General features: G+C 40.4%; 1 protein-coding gene across 5 annotated transcripts in view; it reads right to left on the bottom strand.

The window, feature by feature from the left end:
- fat3a (FAT atypical cadherin 3a) overlaps positions 1-25,641 on the bottom strand; it is a 689,153-nt gene that overhangs the window by 107,533 nt on the left and 555,979 nt on the right. For all 5 annotated transcript variants that reach the window (XM_048598158.1, XM_048598163.1, XM_048598159.1 and 2 more), the window contains 3 exons: positions 6,908-7,104; positions 6,623-6,776; positions 5,569-5,802 (listed from right to left, as the gene is read on the bottom strand). In XM_048598158.1, coding sequence (XP_048454115.1) covers positions 5,569-5,802; positions 6,623-6,776; positions 6,908-7,104 — 585 coding nt within the window. The remainder of the gene's footprint in view (positions 1-5,568; positions 5,803-6,622; positions 6,777-6,907; positions 7,105-25,641) is intronic.

Below are 25,641 nucleotides of genomic sequence, written 5' to 3'. Positions count from 1 at the left end.
ATTTGTTACCAACTCTACCACTATATGGCACGACCATGTATGCACAGGAACACAGCATTACAGTGGCCGGTCCATCTGTTCAGAGGGCACAGCAGAAAAAAACACTTGATAGAAATAAGCATGAGAGCATTGGCTTCCCGCCAGAAGCAGGACATCCTGTTTCTTGCTGAGAATATTGCTGTAGAATAACGTACAAGATACCACAAAGACATTGCTCGCTTTTGGTGCATGATAAACTTTAAAGATTTTCTTAAACCCTGCATGGAAATACCAGCATTTGCTGTCTTTTCTTGTCTCAGAAGGCAGGAAGGTATTGATATTTCTCATTAATTGTTCCGTTAAAATATTGCTTGTAACTGACAAAGCCTAGATTATTTAAAAGTTAGTTCTATTTTCTTTTGATAGAAATAAATGCTACATGTAATTAAAAAGAAAAGACAAATTGTGAACCTTTGATGACATCATCACATTCATGAGAATGTAAATCAGAGTTGACCTATGTGGGCATGCATGGCTGCTAATGTCATTTGTGCATGTGCAGATCCATACTGACCACTGGTATACTGTCGCAATAAATGACATCACAGAAGTCATCTGTGCATGTGTGGGGTGTGGCCATCTTTGACATCAAGAATGCATACTTTGAACTTAACCAACGCCAGTTAGTTTATCAAGGCTTAGGAAATCTAGTAGTAAAAAGGAAGACAGAAGCTGTTGACTCCAAAAAAATACGTGCTTGTTCTAGGTAAGGTAGAATTGGGCAATTCAATGATTTAATCAAATTATCAAATTTATGACAACCTGAGAACAATGTGACTTGATTTACAACACACTAACCCCAGTGAGGTGTGCTACTTGAAAAAAGACCAAAACTGTACAAGTTATTCCAGACGTGGTCTCACAAATACCTTCATTAAATTAAACATTAAATTCTTAATTTATGTTCAATCACTCACATAAAAGGATAGTTCGCTATTTGACTTCTTAAATAGTTGCTGTACTTACATACTACCAGTTACTCGTTCACTGGAAACTCTAGATTCCTCTGCACCTCAGAATTTTGCAACCATCCTTGTTTTAAGTACTACTCTACTTTTCATTTTTCCAAGCAAAGTAAACAAGTTCACATTTCCCCACGTTATATTCCACTTGCCATATTTTTGCCTACTCACTCAACCCAGCTGCTACCTCGTTACGCTGTCCTTTTCACAATATACTTTCCTACCTTCACTTTGCTCATCTAGGTCTTGAAATAAATTATAATAAGTTGAGGGTCTCGCAGAGATCCTGCATCTCTCTATTCATCACATTCTTTCAATCAGCAAAGCACCCATTTATGCACACACTGCATCCCGGCAGCCAGCCAATCTTCTACCACGCTAATATGTTATTCCTATACCATGAACTCCGGCTTTGTGCAATAACCATTGTCAAATGCCTTCTGGAAATCCATCTATCATTTCAACACACTGCTCATTTGTGCATTTTAAGTTGAGGAGAGGCTTTGGAAGTCAGAAGTTGAGCTACCTCCTGCAGAATACCCAGCTTGTGAGTTGTCCTATCTGCCAGAGCATTTAGATGGCGGTCCATCCTTATAACCTTTTATAGTCTTTGAAATGTTCTAAATTGTGTTTTTATTTAAGAATTTTGAAATATGTGGAGGGTAGTAAAATGCCAAATTGATTCCAGTGAAGTAGTTCTTAATTATATGATTATGCATTTGTCAATGGTGCTTGTGCTTGGTGAAACTAAATAAATAAATAAATAATTATGTATATACTTTAAACCCGACACTGGCAAAATAATTTACCATACACTGTGCAAGGTTTCTCGGGTCAACTACTGGCACACAATATAGAATTAAGTAGTAAGATTATGACTCAGGTTTCAATCAGAGTTTCAATCGGGGTTTCAATCTAGTTCTGGGCTAAGGAGTTTAGAATATAAAGTGATCCAAAAGTAACTAAAATTCATTGTTAACTTGAACTCTGAGTTGTTGTTAAAGGAGGGAATAAGCAATGTAAACACTTGTGCCTCAGTAGCATATAAAGAACGCTTTAATAAGGTATACGGATGACCTGCTGGGTGGATGATGTGCCGGTGCCGGTGCCGGTGCCGGTGTTGGATTGGGATGGACAAAGTCAGAAGTCACATGACAACAGGTTATAGTCCAACAGATCCGAAAGCTTGAGATTTTAAACAAACCTGTTGGATTTTAAACTGGTGTCGTGTGACTTCTGACAACCGAGTATAAATAATACAAACATATGTTGCTTATGCTTATTATGAATTTCCTGGTATTATTCTAAAAATTGAGTGTAACATAAGGGAACGTGTGACATTATTTTCTATTTGCAAGTATCTGTTAAAGAACACCATAGCTTGCACAAAATTTGCTTTTCCGTTTATTAACATTTCAAAAACATGGTGGTCTGTAGTAGATTTGACCCTGTTATTAATGTGTCGCTCGTCTGAGGCATACACTCTTATTTGTTGAATTTATCAAACATATAACAAACAATAAAATAAGTATAGGAAATGCTCAAAATGCATAACAGCTTAGCCAACATGTCAAGAGAAAAGACAGGTTTGCTGCAAGCTATTCTTCAGGGTATTCCTGTTGAAGGGAAACCACCCAAAATGATCTAATCTTTCTTCATTCTTCAGAAGTGTTTCATAACCTGCTGTATATTTCCAGCCCTTTGCTTTATTTCATATTTCAAACGTTTTATCTTTATTCACACTCACATCAAATGCCTTGTGGTCAGCTAAACAAATTTGCAGTTTACTTACAACTGGAGTGAAAGTACTAAGTAGGGGTACACGAGACAACACTATTCCAGTTACCAAATAGACAAAATGAATTTAGGAAGAAAGGGAGGGACATTTAGACAACATTTTTAACATACCATTAAAATTTAATTTGCAAAAGGAAGAGCTTTGTTTTTAGGTCAAACATATTTGCAAGTATGCTAGCTTGGATCACTACAACTGAAAATGACGGATTACGTCCTCAAACAATGTTAGAAAAATGCCCCTAACTTAAAGAAAAAAGGGTTAATTTCTGGAGTTTCTTGTACTCCACTGTCATAACTTTGGTGGAGGGCCAGCAATGACTCCACCTGTCATATTAAAAAGGCTTCTGTCACAGATACAACAATATAACAGGTGAAAGCCAAAGGAAATTCAGCTGCATACCATTTTACAGATTAAAAAATAGAAATAACCCAGAGGAGTTTGTAACTGTAGAAATTTTACTGTGAAATGAACTTCCAGTTTGCAATTCCCCTGCAATAACTTGCAATGACCAAACTCATTGACAACTGCTCGCCCAATCCATACAAATCAGCACACGCAATCTCCAGACAAGTGGCAAACATTAAACTGTGTACCTACTACTTGAATAATGTTTCTCTCAAAGGTAGAATAAATAATTCATCATCCACATTACAAACAGTGCTGCAAACCACAAATTAAATGTGTGAATTGCACTTGACACCATCTTATGCAATCAGAAGAGACGCTGATTGAATTGTGCAGTTGATGGATATAAGTGTCAGAAAATAATATTGTGACTTAATCAGGATGAAAATTAATCAATATTAAGTGATGGAGAGCTATTTGATCTAATTTTTCATCCTGCTAGCAAAGCTAAGTATATAACTCACAAGCAAAGATGCTGGGATGTTCAAGTTCGCAGGAATATTATCCCTGCATTGTGCATGTGCATGTGCATTCATCATTTATCCGTCTGTTGTGTTGTCTATTGTTTACCTGTGGCTACAAGTACAGGCCAGAGGCTAGGAATCACTCAGCAAATAACTCATCTCCTTGCTTCCTGAAGCTTGTCCACCATCTACAGGGTACAAATGAAGAGTGTGATGGAATACTCCCCACTTGCCTGGATCAATGCAGCTCCAACAAAACTCAAGAAATTTGACTCTATTTAGGTTAAAGCAACTGCTTGATTGTCACCGCATATACGAACATTCAGTTCCTCTTCCACTGACACGCAATAGCAGCAGTGTCTACCTTCTACAGGATACACTGCAGAAGATCCTTAGGTAGCACCTTCCAAACCCACAAAGGACAACGACAGCAGAATCATGGGAACACCACCACCTACAAGTTCCCCTCCTGCCATTCACCATGCAGACTTGGAAACAGATTGTTGTTCCTTCAAAATCACTGAGTCAAAATCCTGAAACACCTCCCTACCAGCATTATGGGTGTTCCCACAGTACATGGACTTCAGCGGTTCAAGAAGGCAGCTAACCACAATGGTCTCAAGGGTGAATATGGATGAGCAATAAATGCCAGTGATGCTCATATCCTGTCAATGAATAAAAGCTAGTTCTTTAAACTTACTTCTTTCCATAAAAATAGCTACTGACATATTAGCATAAACGGCGAAGAATAGCTAGGGTACCAAGTAAGAGACACAAAATGATTACAACAATAAATATTTGCATTATGTAGCATCTTATCTGACAAAGATCTGAAAGTATTTCACAGGGTGAAATGAAAAAAATATTCTTTAATATTAAACTAGATCATTAAAAGCTTGATAAAATGCATAAATATTAAGGTCTTAAAAGGAGAAGTAGAAAGTGGAGACGCAGCATAATTTATGAAGGTAATTTCGCAGTATAGGCTTGCACAGATGAAGACACAGCCTTGACTGAAAAGGTAAAAAGAAAAGCAGTACAACAGTTGATGGCATCAAAGGAATAGTTTGGAGTTACAGCACTGAAAAAAGTCTCAAAACAGCAAAGAATAATATCATAGAAGAATTGAAAAATAAAATCAATATTTATAAATTTAAAGTATTAGAATACCGGAAATAAATGGAGATTAGTACAGATTGGGAGATAGGCATGTGGGATTTGATATCTATGGTATTTGGACAGCAGAAATCCATGAATGATGAAGGACAGGTTGCAGGCCATTGGACAGCTTGGAGGCAACGATGATTTAGGTGAGATAGGTACTGAGGTAAATGATGCTAATACCTGCAAACACGTTCCTACACCCAAGTTTAATCAATGTCATTTTCCAGACACAGAAACCTGTCCTACATTTGTGCAGCATTTGCAGGACTTGCTTATAGATCCGCTGATACTAATTAAAAACTGGAAATTGATATGAACAGATCTCAAATCCAATGAAAGCTAAAATAATAAATGCCTATTCTATGTTCACAATGTATAAAACTAAGTTAAATGAATGACAATAGATAATCCTTGTAAATCCTTGTACTAAGAACTGGAAAAAATGAAGAAGTACAACTTCCAAGTTATTCAATGACATTTCTTCCAGTTTCTCATTCATTCCAATTCTTCATATATAAAAGTCAATGACTGTGATATCAATTCTGATTATGAAGAAATAAATTGGAATTGATTATCAGAGAAATTTTATGTCGGACTAAATGCAAGTAAAATATTTATTGTTTTAAAGTTCCTATCATGATACAACTAATTAAAACATGTCAGCTTTCCTAATTGTTTGTTTTGTTGTCCTGTGTACCAGTAGAATAAGTGTTTTACAGAATATTCAATGACTTACCTGTATCTGGATCTGTTGCTTCAACCTTTGCCAGCAAAGCCTTTATTGCTGTGTTTTCATAAACAGACTGAGTATAATGATTGGAGGAAAATATAGGTGGATTGTCATTCACATCCTCCAATAACAGAACTATTCCTGACTGGCAGTAGCGCCCACCACCATCTGTTGCTCTGGCAATCAAATTATATACTTGAGTTTCCTCACGGTCTAAAACTGATAATGTTTTCAGTTCACCTATTGGATAACCACAACAAATCAAAGTTTAGAATAAATATAAACTCATAATTGTCTAGAAAGTAACAGCAAACAAAAGCTAAAGAGCTATAATTCCTAATTATTCAAATCATTCTAGGCCAGGTGAAATTATTCTAATTCTGATGTAAGCAGAATCCCCGTGTGGAATATTATACCATTAGCTGTTAAAACACCCAGAATGAAACACAGTTTAAAGGTATTTCACACTCATGAAGTGACAAACAATAACTGAATTTTGAAAAATACATACTGAAGTGAAATTCTTTAAATAGAGGAACAACATCCTCAGTGAGCAACATCCAGACGTTTTGTGGTTTGCTTCTACACCTCCAAAATCAGTTTGTCTACAGGCTTGCCACGTTTTGTGTTGCTCTAATTGTGCAATTTACACTGACATGCTTAAATAAATAAGTTATTGTTAATGTCTGGCAACTATAAAATTATTTTAATCTTTAGATTGCTTTCCTGTTCTGTAACCATATTTTTCTTCCTAATCTTTACCTTGTTACAATACGCCTTTTGGTTTTCAGTTTTTTTAATAGGTCGTTTTCTGTTCTGTACATGCATTAATACTGACCAAGTCTTTGTGTGGCAACTTTGCATGATCAAAAATCTGTCTGATTGTAAAATGTCAGCAGTTTCTATATTTCAGTTGTTAAAGAAACTCTCAGATACACTGTTTAAGTTGAATTTTAACATAACACATCTCTATCACATTAAATAATTAAACTCACCCTTTTTAGTTCTTACTCCAATAAATAACTTGAAAAATCCATATTGAAACAACAGAAACATTTACCATATTCTGGTTCCAGGAAAAATTTTTCTGAGCCAGTTCCATGCAAAGAATACCGTATTTCTGCATTAGACCCAACATCAACATCATGAGCACCAATCCTTAGAATAACTTTATTTGGTGTAATGTCTTCCAAAATTGTCTCTGTATAAGTGACCTGTAGATATTTGACAACAATACGGAGTTTCAAACATAGCTCATGCTTCAAAAATTAAAACAAACATTAGGACACTGAATAAGGATTACTTACGATTCAGAAAGTAATGGAAAAACACAGATGCGACTTACTTGATCACAGACTGGACTGTTATCATTAGCATCCAGCACTCTGATTTCTACCACTGCTCTTGATACAAAAAGTCCATCTGTAGCTGTGATATTCAGAAAATAAATATCCTGTTCTTCGCGATCCAGTGGTCTCTTTACATAGACTTTCCACTCATTCTGCACCAGGCCTAGGGCAAATTTCCCTTTATCATTTCCTCCTAATCACATACAAAATAAGGCATTTGTCAATCAAAATAGAGATTATTCCAAGACTGTTTAAAAAGTATTTCCTCAAAAAAATCTAACTAGTCCAGCAACATAGTCAGTTGAAGATAAGTTTATTAATGAAATTTTCAGCCCTGGAACATGATATAGGGTAAATGAATTTTAAAGTAATGATACAAAAGGCTGCATACAATGGACTGCATTTAATACATTCCAACCAATGGGTTTGAATGTGAAGAGGGTTAAATCCAAAAGGAACTTGTCTAACACCGACCTGCTTGCCCCTGCATCCAATGCAATATTGTCAAGGTGCAAGGTTCCCTGCCTGGCAATGAGCCAATTGAGGCCTGTAGGTGTGCAATTAATTCCCACTAAGGGTCTCATTCTGCCACTGCTAAGATTTAATGGTGGCAGAAAGGTTCATGCCAAGAACTGAGCTGGGGCAGTGTTCTCTGTGTAGGCTGGTGGCAGGCCAAGTTGTGGTCCTTCATCAATGAGCACACTAAACCAATTGGAGGGTCCTTCAAGATTTTATTTCCCCTCCCATTTCAAGCCCCAACCTCCCGTCACCAAGGCCTGCCACCTTAATATTCATTGTGATTCTCAACTATTCTTAAATGATTCAGTACTGTAGGCCTGAAGAGCTGAAGAACTGTTAATTTAGAGCTGGCTTTTAATTTTGATATGGGACTTTTTAATTCAGAAGAATGAATGTCTAGTTCCAGCCTTTGTTTGCAGGGCATTCAGTGCTTCCCTTGGTGGAAACATTTTTCTTGGTGGGAACACAATGTTTAAGTTGGGGCACAAGTAATCCTGTGCCTTATATGAAATTCAGCCCATGTATCTAAAATTACTTAAAAGGAACTTAGAATGTACTTCAAGGAAAATACCTGCAAACACGTTCCTACACCCAAGTTTAATCAATGTCATTTTCCAGACACAGAAACCTGTCCTACATTTGTGCAGCATTTGCAGGACTTGCTTATAGATCCGCTGATACTAATTAAAAACTGGAAATTGATATGAACAGAGCTCAAATCCAATCATTTCACAGTAACAAGACATAGCATCAACCTATATCACAGCATTAACCACCAGCATGAATGTTATATTAGTATCAACTGTGGCATAGTCAGTGATAACCTGACTCTAAGCCAGATGCTTGTGGCTAAAGTTCCATTCCAGGTCCTGAGTACAAAAATCACAGCTGGCACTCCAGTGCAATGCTGAGGGAGTAGGAGCAGGGTCTGCCTTCTTGGGTGAACAAATAACACTATTTGGAAGAAGAGTTGGGAACGTTACCCGTGATCAATGTTTATCCCCTCCTATCAGAATTACAATAACAGATTACCTGGTCATTATCACATTGCTGATTGTTGGATTTTGCTCTTTACACACAGGTTTCAGTGCTGTCTACGCCAAAACATTGGTTACACTTCACGAGGTTGTGACAGTGGTCACGATGGCACTTTACAAACTAAAGTCTTTCTTTCTTTTACGGCATTTCCAGTCCCCACATCAGCCAGTAGTGAGGCATCCCAGAGTTAGGTTGGAATAAAAATCTAAAGATCAATCTACTGTTTCCACAATTGCCTTTTCAAAATATGCAGTGGTTGCAAAACTGGCATGTAAATACAAACCCTTAACAGAATTAAAAGTCATTTTCTATGATGCACATAAATCTGCTTGCAACTAGACTGATTGCCTAAATCAGGTAAACTTAAAATTGCAACTGAGTACGCAATTTTTGCAAAAAATAGAAAGCAAATATAGCAGCAGTTACATTAACGGTGGTGTCAAAGTATAAGGTCCACAACAGATTATCCGTAAGTAAATAGAATACTACATTTGCAATCACAAGGTGGAATTTTCTCAGGCTGGCGGAAACAGGTTTGGGAGCATGCAGGTTGGGAATGTTGCAGTTAACGACACTGAGTAAGGATCTTGATGTGCTCTTTCTAGCTTTTCCAGGATCACTTGAGTTGAGTGCAGCAGGGATACATGTGGCTGAAGTGGGAAACCATTAAGAATAAAATTAGGAACTAACGTATCCATGCGTTTTCTTTTTCCCAACAATATAGGAGTTCCAGACCATGCCCAATAACCTGACAGATTGGAGGTGGTGAGAGCACAGCAACAAGAAATTATGTCTGATTTCCAAGCTGTGAAGACTTTGTTCAGTCACCGTGAAGAGTTCTAGCTATGGCGAGATAAAAGTCTACTGCTTAAAGTACTCTTTACAGATAGTTTTATGACTGCTTGACAGGTGACCACCAATTGCTTAAAATGTACATCACATTCCAACTACCCTGCTGGAAGTGTTCAGAGCTGTTAAGGAGCAGCTTATCCAACTCCACCATTCATCTGTGCTGAAGTAGATCAGGAGGAAACTCAACACTACCAACTGGTCCACTGGCAAAAGGAGCAACATTCACAGCAGCACCAGCTGCCATCGCGTCAGCCACATGCCTCTCCACAAGAAAGAGGGAATGGATGCCGAGATTCAGCCAGTTAGAGGTGTGACCCAGCAACGCAGGGATTTCAGGTAGAAGACCAGCTCTTGCACTACGTGTGAACACCAGTGCTCAAAAGGTTCAGGCTTTCGTGGCAGATTGCTGCTGACATTTATGCCTTCATGGAACAGAATCTCCTTTGTAGTGGAGCAAGTGGAAATATCTTGCCAATAGCCAATGAGGTGTCCGTCACTGGAGGCCAACTTGTTGCCTCTGCCTACCTCACATCTTCACTTGTCTTTAAGCTTTAGTCCATTTTTTCTTGCACAGAGGGAAAGCAAGAAGGTATATGCACTGTTAATGCTTGTGTGCCAAAGAGGGGTAAGGACATGGACATGTTACGGTAATAGGCTGAGGATAAACATGAATGTTGGCTGCCCAATTAGGGATGCAGGGCAGGTTGAGGTTGGGGGAATGGGATTTTAGATACACATGCATACTTCCCAGGTCTCCTTTCCATTCCAACAGGCACTGCAGATGAACTATCAAATCATTGTTGAGTTTATTGAAACATGCAGTTCTCCCTTCAAACAGAACAGCTGCACTATCCCTCCCATCCACCCTCTTCCTGACTAAGTAGCAAGAAGCAGGTCCTTAATTGATTTGATTGGTAAACAGCAGCCAAAAGGGCTGTTATTTGATAGCAGGAACTGGAAGTGCTGGAAATATCATCAGGTCTGGAGCATATGTAGAGAGAGAAACAACATTAATATTTTGATTTGAATATGACTTATTCAGAGCTGGAGGAATATTGAAACATTGTGTCACGGAAAAGGGTAAGGAAAGACAAAAGGGATGGTTTAGAAAAAAGAACAAATTGGAGGATAGGAAATGACAACAATATCATGGAAAAATCAGGTAAAAGATGTGGATTTGGTTGTAGTTGGCAGAGACAGGAAGCAACACCAATACCTTCCCACTCTCCACTGGAACTGAAAAAAATCTTCAACCTTGCTTCCAATTTCTTCCTTTCTTTCAACTTCACATGGTCCATCTTTGAAACGCCCCACTCCTTTCCCAATTCCTGTGTCTTCATATCTAGGGATCTCTACTAATGTTCACTAAAGCCCCCCCGATTACCACAGTTACCACTGACACCTGCACTTCCTGACACCTGCCTCCTAAAAGGACTCCAATCTATTCTCCTAATTTCTCCATATCAATCACCTCTTTTCCAATGGTGCAATCTTCTACATCAGTGCTTCTGACATGTCTCTTTTTTAAATTAACTCATTAATTATAGGTCCAATTTTTAAACTATTCATGGTATCAGTAGCTCATAGAAATTTTAACTCATAGATTCAAATAACAAAGTACAATGCAGTTAACAGTTCGCCCAATACAAAGCAGCTCAACTAATAATTGAGCTCATTCATGCAATTGATGATTTAGCAGTATGGATCGTCAATTTCCCAGTTTCAACTCTGCACTGTAATGATCTTGGCTGGAATGATGGTACATATATGAAAAAGATTCTCAGCAGTCTGTTAGGGAATGAAAAATTGAACAATTCCACTTCAGCATTCTGGAAACATTTCATGTTTGGAAGTGTCAGAGAACAAGGTCACATTGGCTGTTTCTACCCCTTTGATTAAAAAGTAGTCTATTAACACATCAAAGAATCATATTAGAAAATGCACACTTGAGTAAAGTACTGGTCAGCAAGCAGCAATCTTCACAGCATAACCCAAAACCAAGTGAATTATATAAATAAAAATAAAAATATGAATAAGTAGCTGATTCACTGTCAGGCCAAGCAGCATCAGAGGAGCAGGAAGGCTGACGTGAAGGGTCTAGGCCTGAAACGTCAGCCTTCCTGCTCCTCTGATGCTGCTTGGCTGGCTGTGTTCATCCAGCTCTACACCTTGTTATCTCAGATTTTCCAGCATCTGCAGTTCCTACTATCTCTGATTCACTGTCGCTCGTTTTCTTCATAATAACAAGCAAAAATCACCCTAATAACACTGATTAGTATTGGCATCATGAAACTTAAAAGACACAACTAAAAGGTGAAAAAATTAAATTTTACAGATCCAGCTCTCTCTTAGTGAGTGGATATAACTGTCTATAGATATGTGACAGTGTTATCTACTCAGTGCTCATGCATCAGCTTGTAGGGGGAAAGCAGAATCATAGAATTCCTATAGTGTGAAAGCAGCCTGTTCAGCCCATCAAGTCCACACCGACCCACCACCCCTACCCTATCCCTGTAAACCTGCATTTCCCATGGCTAATCCAACTAGCCTGGTCAGCTCTGGACACTATGCACAATTTAACATGGCCAAACCATCTAACCTGTACATCTTTGGACTGGAGGAGGAAACTGGAACAACCGGACGAAACCCATGCAGACTTGGGGAGAACGTGCAAACTGTACACAGACAGTTGTCCGAGGCTGGAATCAAACCAAGCTCCCTGTCATTGTGAGACAGCAGCGCTAACCATTGAGACACCATGTCACCCAAGGAAAAAGGCAATATTTACTTATATTTGATAATATTAGATTGTGTGTGTTGCTACATGCAAAATAGAATGTCCAAACAACACAAATAGCAAGAACTGCAGATGCTGGAGTCAGAGATAACAAAATGTGGAGCTGGAGGAACAGAAGGGTCCTGACCCGAAATGTCAACTTTCCTGCTCCTCTGATGCTGCCTGGCCAGCTGTGTTCCTCCAGCGCCACACTTTGTTATGTCCAAACAATAGGATGTCAGTTGGCTAGTAGGTCTTGAGATTGTGAAACTGTGTAAAGGGGAGTAGCAACAGGAGTATTAAAAATGTGAAACAAAAATGGAAATTGCTGGAAAAACTCAGCAGGTCTAGCAATATCTGTGGCAAGAAATCAAAGTTAATGTTTCAGGTTTAGTAACACTTCTTCAGGACTTAGGAAGCAGAATAACTTTTCATTACAATGAAACTGTATTCTTCAACATTGCAATTGGGCAGTGGAATGCCTCATCTCGGGAGCAGATGCGGCGGAGGTGAAGGAATTGGGAATAGGGGATGGCCTCTTTGCAGGAAGATAAGGGTGGGGAGGGAAAAATGTCTTTGGTAGTGGGGTCAGATTGCAGATGGCGGAAGTGTCGGAGGATGATGCGTTGGATCCGGAGGTTCCTGCAAAAAGGCCATCCCCTATTCCCAATTCCTTCGCCTCCACCGCATCTGCTCCTGAGACGAGGCATTCCACTCCCGGACATCCCAGATGTCCTCGTTTTTCAAGGACCGCAACTTCTTCTCCACAGTGGTCGAAAATGCACTCGACCATGTCTCTCGCATTTCCCGCAACTCATCCCTCACACCCCGTCCCCGCAATAACAACCAAAACAGAATCCCCCTCGTCCTCACGTACCACCCCATCAATCTCCGGATCCAATGCATCATCCTCCGACACTTCCGCCATCTGCAATCTGACCCCACTACCAAAGACATTTTTCCCTCCCCACGCTTATCTGCTTTCCGGAGGGACCACTCTCTCCGTGACTCCCTTGTCCGCTCCACACTCCCCTCCAGCCCCACCACCCCCGGCACTTTTCCCTGCAACCGGAGCAAGTGCTACACCTGCCCCCACACCTCCCCCCTCACCCCCATCCCAGGCCCTAAGAAGACCTTCCACATCATACATATGTTCACCTGCACATCTGCTAATGTGGTATACTGTATCCGCTGTTCCTGTTGTGGCCTCCTCTACATTGGGGAAACCAAGCGGAGGCTTGGGAACCGCTTTGCGGAACTCCTACGCTCAGTTCGCAACAAACAACCACACCTCCCAGTCGCGAACCATTTCAACTCCCCCTCCCACTCCTTGGATGACATGTCCGTCCTGGGCATCCTGCATTGCCACAATGATGCCACTCGAAAGCTGCAGGAACAGCATCTCATATTTCGCTTGGGAACCCTGCAGCCCAAGGGTATCAATGTGGACTTCACAAGCTTCAAAATCTCCTCTCCCCCGACCGCATCCCAAAACCAGCCCAGCTCGTCCCCGCCTCCCTAACCATTCTTCCCACCTAAAGCCCCACCCCCATCTCCTACCCACTAACCTCATCCCGCCTCCTTGACCGGTCTGTCCTCCCTGGACCAACCTAACCCCGTCCCTAACTCCCCACCTACATTCACCTTTACTGGCTCCAACCCTGCCTCTTTGACCTGTCTGTCTCCTCTCCACCTATCGTCTCCTTTATCCATCTTCTATCCGCCTCCTCCTCTCTCCTTATTTATTTCAGAATCCCCTTCCCCTCCCCCTTTCCGAAGAAGCGTCTCGACCCGAAACGTCAGCTTTCCTGCTCCTCTGATGCTGCTTGGCCTGCTGTGTTCATCCAGCTCTGTCTGTGAGCAGCAGCAGCTTGTGGGTTTGCAAGTGCACAGAGAGCCCCTCAATTGAAACAGTTGTATCAAAGGCTGTATTGGTTAGCAATCCAGGCAGCAGTTTTGTTTTGTTAGCAAGGCAACCAGTTTAAATATCAGCCAATTGGTTTAAACCAGGCACTTAGAGACTAAAAACCAATTAAATTTAAATCAGATGGTTTTGACAACATAGGACCAAACCTATTCTAAGAAACTGATATGCCATCAAGGGTATAAAAGACAGCATTTGAAAATCAATGTGAGAACAACTGCCATCTGATACAGTTAACAACGAACAGCTCAAAAGAGAAAATCACAGGCTTTCACAGAATTCTCTAAGCTCGTAAGAGTAACATCATCTACCTAAAGGTACAACAGCACTCTTAGCTAATATTTCTGACACAAGAATTTGACGGAGAAAGCTGTTCCTGACTGAAGATCAGTGGAAAAGGCACAGAACATTCAGGATGACATACCCTGGCTGTAATTTCGAGAGACTAAGTCGTAATTTTTAAAATTATTTTGGTATATATAAGTGGGACTTGTATTTATTGGAACAGCATACCATTAGAATTTTGTTTTATTCAGGAATAATTTGTAGTAAAGGGGGAATTGTCCAGTTTGTTAACAGTTCAGTTAATTTGTTCACTGCTAGAGTTAGATAAATAAATTGTTACTTGTTGATAATAGAGTCAGTGAAAGGAGTTAATTTCATTTAACCACTCCTTTACAACAGCTTGAGGGTCAGAGGCAGGTTATATCACTCATTTCTCTATATGTTCACTATATGTTCTCATTTTTTAAAAAACAGATTATAAGGTGATGCGGGCCTTTCTGGGTGTTTCAGTTTTATTTATCAGAGGGGTGTCAACCTCCACCTTATAATAGATTAGGGGCTCAGGTCCAGGATTTGGACAGGTTGGGACGGATCGGGTCTGGGATTTGACCGGATCTGGACAGATTTAGGATACGAAAGGTCACAGCAGATTTGAACAGACTTGGAGATTAGTGTCCTAGATCTTTAAATAAAACACAAGTGACACGTGAAAAATCTATTTAATTTCAGTTGCTTGTTATTGGTTAAATCAGAAGTGGAGAAATGGCTCTTAACATCACAAAAGAGGTTCTGGGGGCTTCCCAAATTTGCCAAGAAAGTTTACAAAGACAGAAAAAGGAGAAACTTTTGGAATGATCAAGCAGGCTAGAATTGGATTTGACTAGGTATAAGAGGAAATCTGAAATTGTAAATGAGTTAGTCAAGCATTTAGGTACACCAGAGAAACAGTTCAGTGCAGTGGAGTTAGAAAAAATTAAATTGTAAATCAAATAACTGGAATTAGAAAGTGAACTTAAAAGGCAGGAGTTAGAGGACAAAGAGAAAGAAAGAGAATTGAAACAGTTACAAGCATGAGGAAAGAAAAAGAGACAGTTGAATTACAGTTAAGAGCATAAGAGAAAGAAAAGGAAAGAATGTTTGAGTTGGAAAATGTGAAAAAGAAAAAGAAAAAGAAAAAGAGAGTTTGAACTTCAGAAGTTGCAAATTAAATAGGATGCCGACTTAAAATGATGGAAATGAAGGTCGAAGATAGGCTTAGTGAGGAGGAGAGTGATGACGAGCAGACCCATCATAGCCAAAGACCTGAGATGGATATATACAAATGGGCCAAAACATTACCAAAATTTGATGAAAAAGATGTAGAAGCCTTTTTAATTTCTTTTGAGAAATTGGCTAAACAGATGAATTGGCCAGAGACTATGTGGGTAATGTTAATTCAGACCAAGTTGGCAGGCATGGCTACTGAGGTATTTGGAGCACTGTCAGAGGAGGTATTAAGAGAATATGAAGAAGTAAAATAGGATATTCTGAGTGCCTACGAATTGGTACCAGAAGCTTATAGGCAATGGTTCAGAAATATAAGGAATGAACCAGATCAGACTTATGTCGAGTTTGAAAGAATTAAACATAGCAACTTCGACAGATGGATGAGAGCATTAAAGACAGAAAAGACATACGAGGATCATAGAGGGATTATTCTGCTGGAGGGGCTCAAAAACTCACTTCCAGAAGTGATAAGAACTCATGTTGAGGAACAGTAAGTTAAAACAGCGAGAAGAGCTGCAGAGATGGCAGATGAATACGCATTAGTGCATAAATCAAAATTTAGCTTCCCACACCAACTTCATTCTGACAGTGATAGAAATTGGGAAAGAGGGAGATCCTTCAATAAAAAACAAAAAGTAGATCACACTGGGAACTTACCACATTTGAAAAAAGAAACCCAAGAGGGTGAAAAAGAGGTGCAAGACATCAGCTGTTTTCACTACAACAAGGTGGGACACATAGTCATAGTGCTGGTGGATTAAGAGAGGCACTGGGGAAAAAGGATGTGGTAAAAGAGGCTAAAACAGTGGGATTAGTTGAGGTAATGAAGGAAATTCCAAGAGAAGTCAAGGAGCTGCAGGAGAATGCACAGCCTAGTCACGGGCTGAAAAATAAGATAGTGTCCGATATTTTCAAAGACCTCAGGTTGAACAAGGAGACTAGGTAAATAAGTTAACATGCTTAGAGATACAGCAGCTGGTCAGTCTGTAATTGTAAGAAGTGAAAATATTTGCATTCCTTCTCAAATGTTGCCTGAGACATTGATAATCTGTGGAATAAATGGGGAGATTTAATGTTCCCCTATGTAAGATAAGGCTAGAAAGTCCAATCAAAACTGGGAAAATGATAGTGAGAGTGATTGAAAGAGTGACTATTCCAGGAATACAGGAACCAATACACAGGATCAAAAGTGGGAGTGATGCCCTTTGTAGCAGAGAAGTGAGGAGTTAAAAGAAAGATATCTGGAATTTTTCCAGACCATGTTAACATCGCTCAGCCATAACTTAAAATGAGGAGGGAATGCAAAGAGAAAGATGAAATGGTTAGGTGCAATTAGCTGACACCCTGCTTGATGAAATGGTCAAGGAGAAACCTCAGCAGGTAGAGGTCAGGCAGAGGTGCGTAGTTCTGAAAGACTAATGGATTACAACAAAAAGACGAGATGATAAAGATGATATCACAGAAACAGAGAAGATAGGAGCAGCAGGCGGCCATTCAGCCCCTCGAGCCTGCTCCACCATTCATCACGATCATGGCTGATTGTCCAACTCAATAGCCTAATCCTGCTTTCTCCCTATAACCTTTGATCCCATTTGCCCTAAGTGCTATATCTAGCCACCTCTTGAATACATTCAATGGATAATGAATATGACAGGCTTACCATTCTTTGGGTGAAAAAATGTCTCATCTCCATCCTAAATCGTTTACCCCGAATCCTCAGACTGTCACCTCTGGTTCTGGACACACCCACCATCAGGAACATCCTCCCTGCATTTACCCTGTCTAGTCCTGTTAGAATTTTATAAGTCTCTATGAGAAACCCCTCCTCCAACCATTCGTCTGAACTCCAGCGAAAACAATCCTAATCTAATCAATCTATTCTCATATATCAGTCCCGCCATCGCAAGAATCAGCCTGGTAAACCTTCGCTGCACTCCCTTGACAGCAAGAGCATCCTTTCTCAAAAAAGGAGACCAAAACTGCACACAACACTCTAGGTGTGGCCTTACACATCCCTGCTCCTGCATTTGAAACCTCTCACAATGAAGGCTAACATACTGTTTGTCTTCTTTACTGCCTGCTGCACCTGCAGCTATTGGTACACAAGGATACCCAGGTCCCGCTGCACATTCCCCTCTCCTGATTTACAGCCATTCATCTTTTTGCTTCCAAAGTGAATAACTTCATATTTATCCAAGTTATACAGTATTTGCCATTGATTTGCCGACTCACCCAACCTGTCCAGATCATGCTGAAGGATCTCTGCATCCTCATCACAGTTCACCCTGCCACCCAACTTGGTATCATCTGCAAACTTTAAGATGTTACATTTTGTTCCCTCATCAAAATCATTAATATCTATCATAAAGCCTACACTGAAAAGGAATCAGAATCTATTGCAGAACGTTATTACCATAAAGATAAAATATTAAGGTGGAAATAGAGACTTTGGCAGTTAGTGCAGATGAGAAATGGGCGGAGGTTCACCAGGTCATGTTACTGGTAGAATACAGACAGGAAGTATTATGGGTAACACAAATTACCTGTAGGTGGTCATCTAGGGGTGAGGAAGACTCAGGCTAAGATACAAAAGCATTTGTACTGGCCTAGATTACTTAAAGATGTGGTTGAATTTTGCCGTACCTGTCATAAATGTCAAATAGTACAAAAGCCACAGGCAGTAATAAAACCAGCGCCTTTGCTGCCAATTTCCGCATTTGAAGAACCTTTCACACAGGTTATATTTGATTGTGTATGTCCCTTCCGTAAAACCAAAAGTGGGAACCAGTATTTGCTAACCATAACGGATGTTTCAAACAAATCTCCAGAGGCAATTCCATTATGGAATATCAAGGCAAAAAAATTTGTGGAGGAGTTGCTTACATTCTTTACCAGATATGGACTACCCAAGGAGGTCCAATTTTACTACCAAACTATTTAAGGAGGTCAGGGATAGTTTAACCATCCAACACTCTAAATCCAGTACATACCATCCTGAATACCAGGGTGCATTAGGAAGGTGGCATCAGACCCTAAAGAACATGCTGAGGACTTATTGCTAGGATTACCCAAATATTGGGATAAAGGTATCCCATTTATATTACTTGCTATTAGAGATGCTCCAAATGAATCAACTCAGTTTACTTCATTTGAACTGATATTCGGACGCAAAGTAAGAGGGACTTTAAAATTAATTAAGGGAAAGTTGATAAGTCGGAAGTCAAGACCTCACAGTTGGATTATGTATCCGAGGTGACAGAAAGATTAAACATAGTAGGTGAATTAGCTAGACAACATTTAAAAGTGACACAACATCTAAAGAAACAAGAAGCAGATATGAAATCAAAAATGTGTACATTTTCCCATGGGGATAAAGTATTGGTGCTGTTACCCAGTGGTAGGAGATCCCTTCAAAGCAAAGTTTAGTAGTCCCTATCAGCTTGAAAAGAAGTTAAGTCAGGTAAATTATCCGATAAAGATGCCAGATTGAAAAAAAAATTATTGGGTATGTCAGATGAAAATGCTGAAACCTTACTATGACAGGGAAAGGGAACTGGAGAAACAGGTATTAGCTACTGTCACTCAGAGTGAGGAATCAAATCCAGATAATTTGGATTTTGATGTGCCTCAGAATAATTTAAATTTTGAGGCAATCCTTAAAGAATGGGACAGGGTAGTGAGCTATCTGTCTCAGGAGCAGAAAACTGCATTGAAAGACTTCTTGCAGCACTATGAGGACCTATGTAGAAATAGAATGGGGAAGACTAATAACATAATACATGAGGTTGATGCAGGGAATGCAGTTCCAATAAAACAACATCTCTGACAGGCTTAGTCCTCTCAAAGCAGCACAGGTACAGAACAAAGTGGAAGCAATGCTGCAAGAAGACGTCACTGAGCTGAGCCAAAGTGAGTCAGAGTTCGCCAATCGTGTTGGTTTCCAAACCTGATGGTACTCAACAATTCTGCATAGATTATTGGAAGGTCAACGCCATGACTAAATCAGACTCACTGTCCTCCAGCCTTGGAATTGGGTATGTGAAAAATATAGGAAAAGCTAATTACATCACAAAGTTGGACTTACTTTGCGGTTACTGGAGAGTACCTTTGGCGGAGAGAGCGAAAGATGTTTCTGCTCTTGTAACCCCAAATGGGCTCTTTCAATTCAAAGTAATGCCCTTTGGAATGAAGAATGCACCAGCCATTTTTCAAAGACTTATGAATAGAGTTGTGATAGGATTGACTAATTGTGCTGTGTATACAGATGACTTAGTGATCTTTAGCCATTCGTTGACAGATCACATGACACGTTTGGCAGACGTCTTTAACAGACTACGGAAGATAAAGTTGGTCATAAATTTGGCAAAGACAGAATTTGCGAAGGCGGAAATGACATCTTAGGACACAACATCAGACACGGACGAATGACACCGAATACTGTGTAGACAAAGGTCATCAAGAAAATTTTCAACACCACCTTTGAAGAAGGAAGTGCTATGATTTTTGAGACTGAGTGGAATTTATAGGAAATTTGTACCAAGCTTTAGGAGCATGGTGAACTGCTGACAGGTTTGTTAAAGAAAAATTTTGGTGGACAGTGCAATGCAAGGAGGCATTTGAGATTTTAAAAATAGCATTAACCATCACAAAAGTTTTTGCCATGCCAAATTTCTTGAACCCTTTACAGTCACCATTGCGCATGTGAAATAGGGGTTGGAACTATTTTGTTACAGGAAGATGATTGTGGCGTTGAAAGGCCAACCAGTTATTTTTCAAAAAATCTCAACATCCACCAGAAACGATATTCAACCATTGAAAAGGAGTTGAGTTTGGTACTGGCTTTATAATATTTTAATGTTTATATTGCAAACAATGCATCAGAAATGGTTGTGTACACCGATCACAATCTTTTGACATTTTTGGAAAGTGTTAAAGACAAGAACACCAGACTATTTCATTGGAGTCTTATGTTACAAGCATTTAGATTACAGATTGTACATGTTGTGGGTTGTGAAAATGTTAGTGCAGACTCATTATTGTGGATTCAAAAGAAAAACTTGTAAGAGAGAAATGGTAGTGTTCAATGTTATATGTATACAGAATTAGTTTGAAATGTGTAAATCTATGTTTGGCCTATCGATTCAGTAATAATGGCAGTAAGGTTTAGCCAAAAAAAAAAAGCCATCTTTTCAACATGATGGTTTGTTTTTTTCCTTAAGAGGAGGAGATGTTGTGAAGTTGGGTAGAGTATTTGTGGATTGGAAGCCAGGACATTAGAATTTGATGCTTGTAAAATGATACTGGGGAAGAATGTGTGGTCCCTTTAAAACATGATGTGCTTTTTCTAGGTTTAGAGATTAAAATAAAATGTCTGCCGGCAGTAGTTTGTGGGTTTGCAGGTGCATAGAGCTCCTGAAATTGAAACATTTGTATCAACGGTTGTATGGTTAGCAATCCAGGCAGCAGTTTTGTTTTGTTAGCAGGGCAACCAGTTTGAATATCAGCCAATTAACTTAAACGAGGCACTTATAGACTAAAAACCAATTAAATTTAAATCTAATTGAATAGGATTGATCCTTTGTTGTCAAAACTAAGAAATTGAAATGTCATCAAGGGCATATTAAAAAAGGGCATTTGAAGATCAGTGTGAGAGCAACTGCCATCTGATAGAATTAACAACCAACAGCTACAAAGAGAAAAATCACAGGCTCTCACAGAATTCTCTAAGCCTCAGAGTAACCATCATCTAACTACAGGTACAGTGGCACTCTTAGCTAATATTCCTGACACAAGAATTTGACAGAGAAAGATATTTCTGACTGAAGATCAATAGAGAAGGCACGTAATATTCCGGAAGGCACATGCTGGCTGTAATTTTGAGAGACTAAGTTGTAATTTTTGTTATTATTTTGGTTTATGTAAGTGAGATGTATATTTATTGGTACAGCATACCATTAGAATTTTGATTTACGTGGGAATAGTTAGCAGTTAAGGGAGAATTATTCAGTTTTTTAACAGTTCAGTTAATTTGTTCACTGTTAGAGTTCGTTAAATAAATTGTTACTTGTTGATTATGGAATGAGTAAAAGGAGTTCATTTCATTTAATGATTCCTTTATAACAGCATGAGGATGAAGGTTATATCACTTTTCACACTTCTTTTAACAGATTATAGGGTGAGGTGAGCCTTCCTGGGTATTTCAGTTTTAGTTATCAGAGGGGTGTCAACCTTCACTTTATAACAATTGGGAAATCAATTCTAACTGGTCAATGAGCATATTTCTCTCCATTACATTAGATTGTGTTTGAATAACCCACAGGAGAAGCGGCTGTCAATTGCTCAACTGGAGTAAAATGAACATGCATTCTGCTGTCTAATTTTGACACCATGAATTTTCTGGGCTTCCTGGTGCGTGTCACTGTAAACAAGGCAAGATGATATCAACGATTGAGAGGTCTGAGGCCATAACAGAAAAATATGCTGAGTATACTCAGTATCACAGCTGCTTTCTTAGTTGCTTGTGTGAAACACTTCAATCACAGTCCTCTGCTGAGAGTTTACTTTGTATATTTTTGTGTTTTGAAAATTTTATCTGCACATTGGAGTTCTGATCTATCAGATCATCATGGGTACTGCATTCAGTTATTATAGATATTCAATGACCTTCAAGATTATCAACATATGCATGAGCAGCAGGATCTACAACTATAATGGCCTGCTCCTCCAAGATGCAGGTTGCAGGAAGCCATTACCAGTACTCTGTAGATGGAGGATATGCTTCTTCAAAATATCTGAGACTCAGATTATCATGTTAGATGATGGCAGAGATTTACAGCCCATGGAAACAAATCTTCAAACCTGATCTGGAAACAATCATTTTTCAAAGCCACCATCATCCTCTTTGTTGGAGACAGTTGCATGATCTTGCAAGTCAACAAACCATAAATGCACAAGACAAGTGACCGATGGGTCGTTTGACAGAGCTAGCAATTGTGTATCTGCGGCAACACTAGTTAGAATGAGTTGTTGCTTGGGTGTATGTTTCTGGAAAGCTTCTGGGAGGTGCAGGACATCATCTGCTGCGTAGATTTAGGAACTGAGGTACCCATAGATCAGCCAGGAGTGATTATCAACCACAAGCTTTCATTGCATCAATGTACACCTGGTATTTAAGCACAAATGATCTTTAGGCAGATTGGTGCAGGCTGTCATGACACTTTTTTGTCTTGAGCCAGTCTGCCTTCCTTCCTTCAATGACACATCCTTCCCTGATGTGCTCAATGCTTTCTATGCTCGGTTCAAGCAGAATGCCAGCGGTATGGTTTCACCTGCACCAACAGCCCTGGATGCACTTATGCCCACTGCCACCACTGCACATGTCAGATTGGTCTTCCTGGAAATCAACCCTAGGAAAGCGACAGGCTCTGATGGAGTCCCCAGCATTTAGATCCTGTGTGGACCAACTGGCGGATGTATTCACCGATACCTTCATCCTCTTCCTCCTGTAAGCTGATGTCCCCACCTGCTTCAAGACCACCATAATCCTAGTACCTAAAGAAAGCACATGCAACGTGCCTTAATGACTACCACCCAGTGGCTCTGATCTCCATAGTCATGAAGTGTTTCAAGAGGCTGCTCATGGTCCACATGAACTCTAGTCTCCCAGCCTGCCTCGATCTCCTGCAATTTGTTGACACAGACGAAACAAGTCCAGCCCGAAACAAGAACACCCTTTCCCTAGCCCTGCACTCATCCCCGAAACAGCTGGGCAACAAGGACATCTACGTCAGACTCTTTCTCATTGACTACCTTCAACACCATTATCCCCTCCACACTAATCTCAAAACTCGGAGTAAAAACTGAAAGAACTTCAGATGCTGTAAATCAGAAACAAAAGCAAAGTTGCTGGAAAAGCCCAGCTGGTCTGGCAGCATCTGTGAAGGGAAAAAACAGAGTTAACGTTTCGGATCCAGTAACCCTTCCTCAGACCTGATGGTGGCTGGGAAAACATTAGTTTATATGCAGAAAACAGGGAGGTGGGTGGGGTAGGGAGTAAACGATAGGATAGAGCCCAAAAAGAGAGAAAGACAGCTGGACAGACAAAGGAGTTGATAACGATCAGGCTGGGAGGGTGAATGGGGACTATTAGTGACTAACAACAGGGGGTGTATAACGGCAGGCTATGTGGTAACAAGGCCTGGTGTGTGGGGTAGGAGGCTGGGACAATGGGAGAGTTTAGGCCCTAAAATTATTGAACTCAATATTGAGGCTGGAAGGCTGTAGGGTCCCCAAGCTGAAAATGAGGTGTTGTTACTCCAGCTTGCTTTGAGCTTCGCTGGAACACTGCAGCAAGCTAGAGACAGAGATGTTGGTCAGGGAGCAGGGTGGTGCATTAAAGTGGCAGGCAACAGGTAGTTCAGGGTCATTTTTGCGAGCAGAACGTAGATGTTCTGCAAAGCAGTTACCAAGTGCATGCTTCGTTTCCCCAATGTAGAGGAGTCCACATTGTGAGTAGCGAATGCAGTAGACTAGATTCTGGGAAGTGCAGGTGAAGTGCTGCTTCATCTGGAAGGTATGTTTAGGCCCTTGGATACTGGGGAGGGAGGAGGTAAATGGGCAGGTGTTCCACCTTCATCTACGTTCTGCTTGCAAAAAAGACTGTGAACCACCTTTTGCCTGCCACTTTAACACACCATCCTGCTCCCTGGCCAACATCTGTCTATGGCTTGCTGCAGTATTCCAGCGAAGCCCAACGCAAGCTGGGGGAACATCACCTCATTTTCCGCTTGGTGACCCTACAGCCCTCCAGACTCAATACTGAGTTCAATAATTTTAGGGCCTAAACTCTCCCATGTCCCAGTCCCCTATCCTACACACCAGGCCTTGTTACCACATGGGCTGCCATTACACACCCCGTTGTTAGTCACTAACAGTCCCCATTAACAGCAATTCACCCTTCCAGCCTGATTGTTATCAACTCCTTTGTCTGTCCAACTGTCTCTCTCTTTTTGGGCTCTATCCTATCGTTTACTCCCTGCCCCACCCACCTCCCTATTTTCTGCATATAAACTAATGTTTTCCCAGCCACCATCAGTTCTGAGGAAGGGTCACTGGACCTGAAATATTAATTGTGTTTTTTCCTTCACAGATGCTGCCAGATCTGCTGGGCTTTCCCAGCAACTTTGTTTTTGTTCAAAACTCAGTACTTGGTGTTAGCTCTGCCCTCTGCAACTGGATCCTCAGCTTTCTGACCCACAGACTGCAATGAATGATTATAGACAACTGCATCTCCTCCACGATAATACTCAACACTGGAGCCCCTCAGACCCCTGTTGTACTCCCTGTACACTCATGACTACGTTACCAAATTCCAAATGAACGCCATCTACAAGTTTGCTGATGACATCACCGTGGTAGGACGGATATCTAACAACGATGAATCAGAATACAGAAAGGAGATAGTGGCCTTGGTGATGTGCTGCAATGAGAACAACTTCTCTCTCAATGGTGGCAAAACTAAAGAAGTGGTCATTTTCTTCAGAAAGAAAGGAGGAGAACACATTCCCATCTACATCAACGGAGCTGAGGTTAAGAAGGTGGAGAATGTCAAGTTCCTAGGAGTGACGATAACTGACAACCTGTACTGGACTTCCCATGTAGATGTGACAGTGAAGAACGCATAAGAACACACAACGCCCCCTCTTCCTCAGGTGGCTCAGGAAATTTGGCATGTCCATAACGACCCTCAGCAACTTTTACAGATGAACCATTGAAAGCATACTGTCCAGGTGCAAAACAACCTAGTATGGCAACCGCTTTCTTCCCGACAGAAGGTTGTGTGCACAGTCCAGACTATCACGGAAGCCAAACTTTCATCCATGGAGGGATAGCAAGAACTGCAGATGCTGGAGTCAGAGATAACAGTGTGGAGCTGGAGGATCACAGCAAGCCAAGCAGCATAAAAGAGCAAGAAAGTTGATGTTTCAGGCCGGGAGCCTTCAAAACGTCAACTTTCCTGCTCCTTTATGCTGCCTGGCCTGCTGTGCTCCTCCAGCTCCACACTGTGTTAT

This window comes from Rhincodon typus, chromosome 6, assembly GCF_021869965.1.
Source record: "Rhincodon typus isolate 14 chromosome 6, sRhiTyp1.1, whole genome shotgun sequence".
Lineage (NCBI taxonomy): Eukaryota > Metazoa > Chordata > Chondrichthyes > Orectolobiformes > Rhincodontidae > Rhincodon > Rhincodon typus.
The sequence above is the reverse complement of the archived record's forward strand: the minus strand, read 5'-3'. Positions and strand labels throughout refer to the sequence as shown.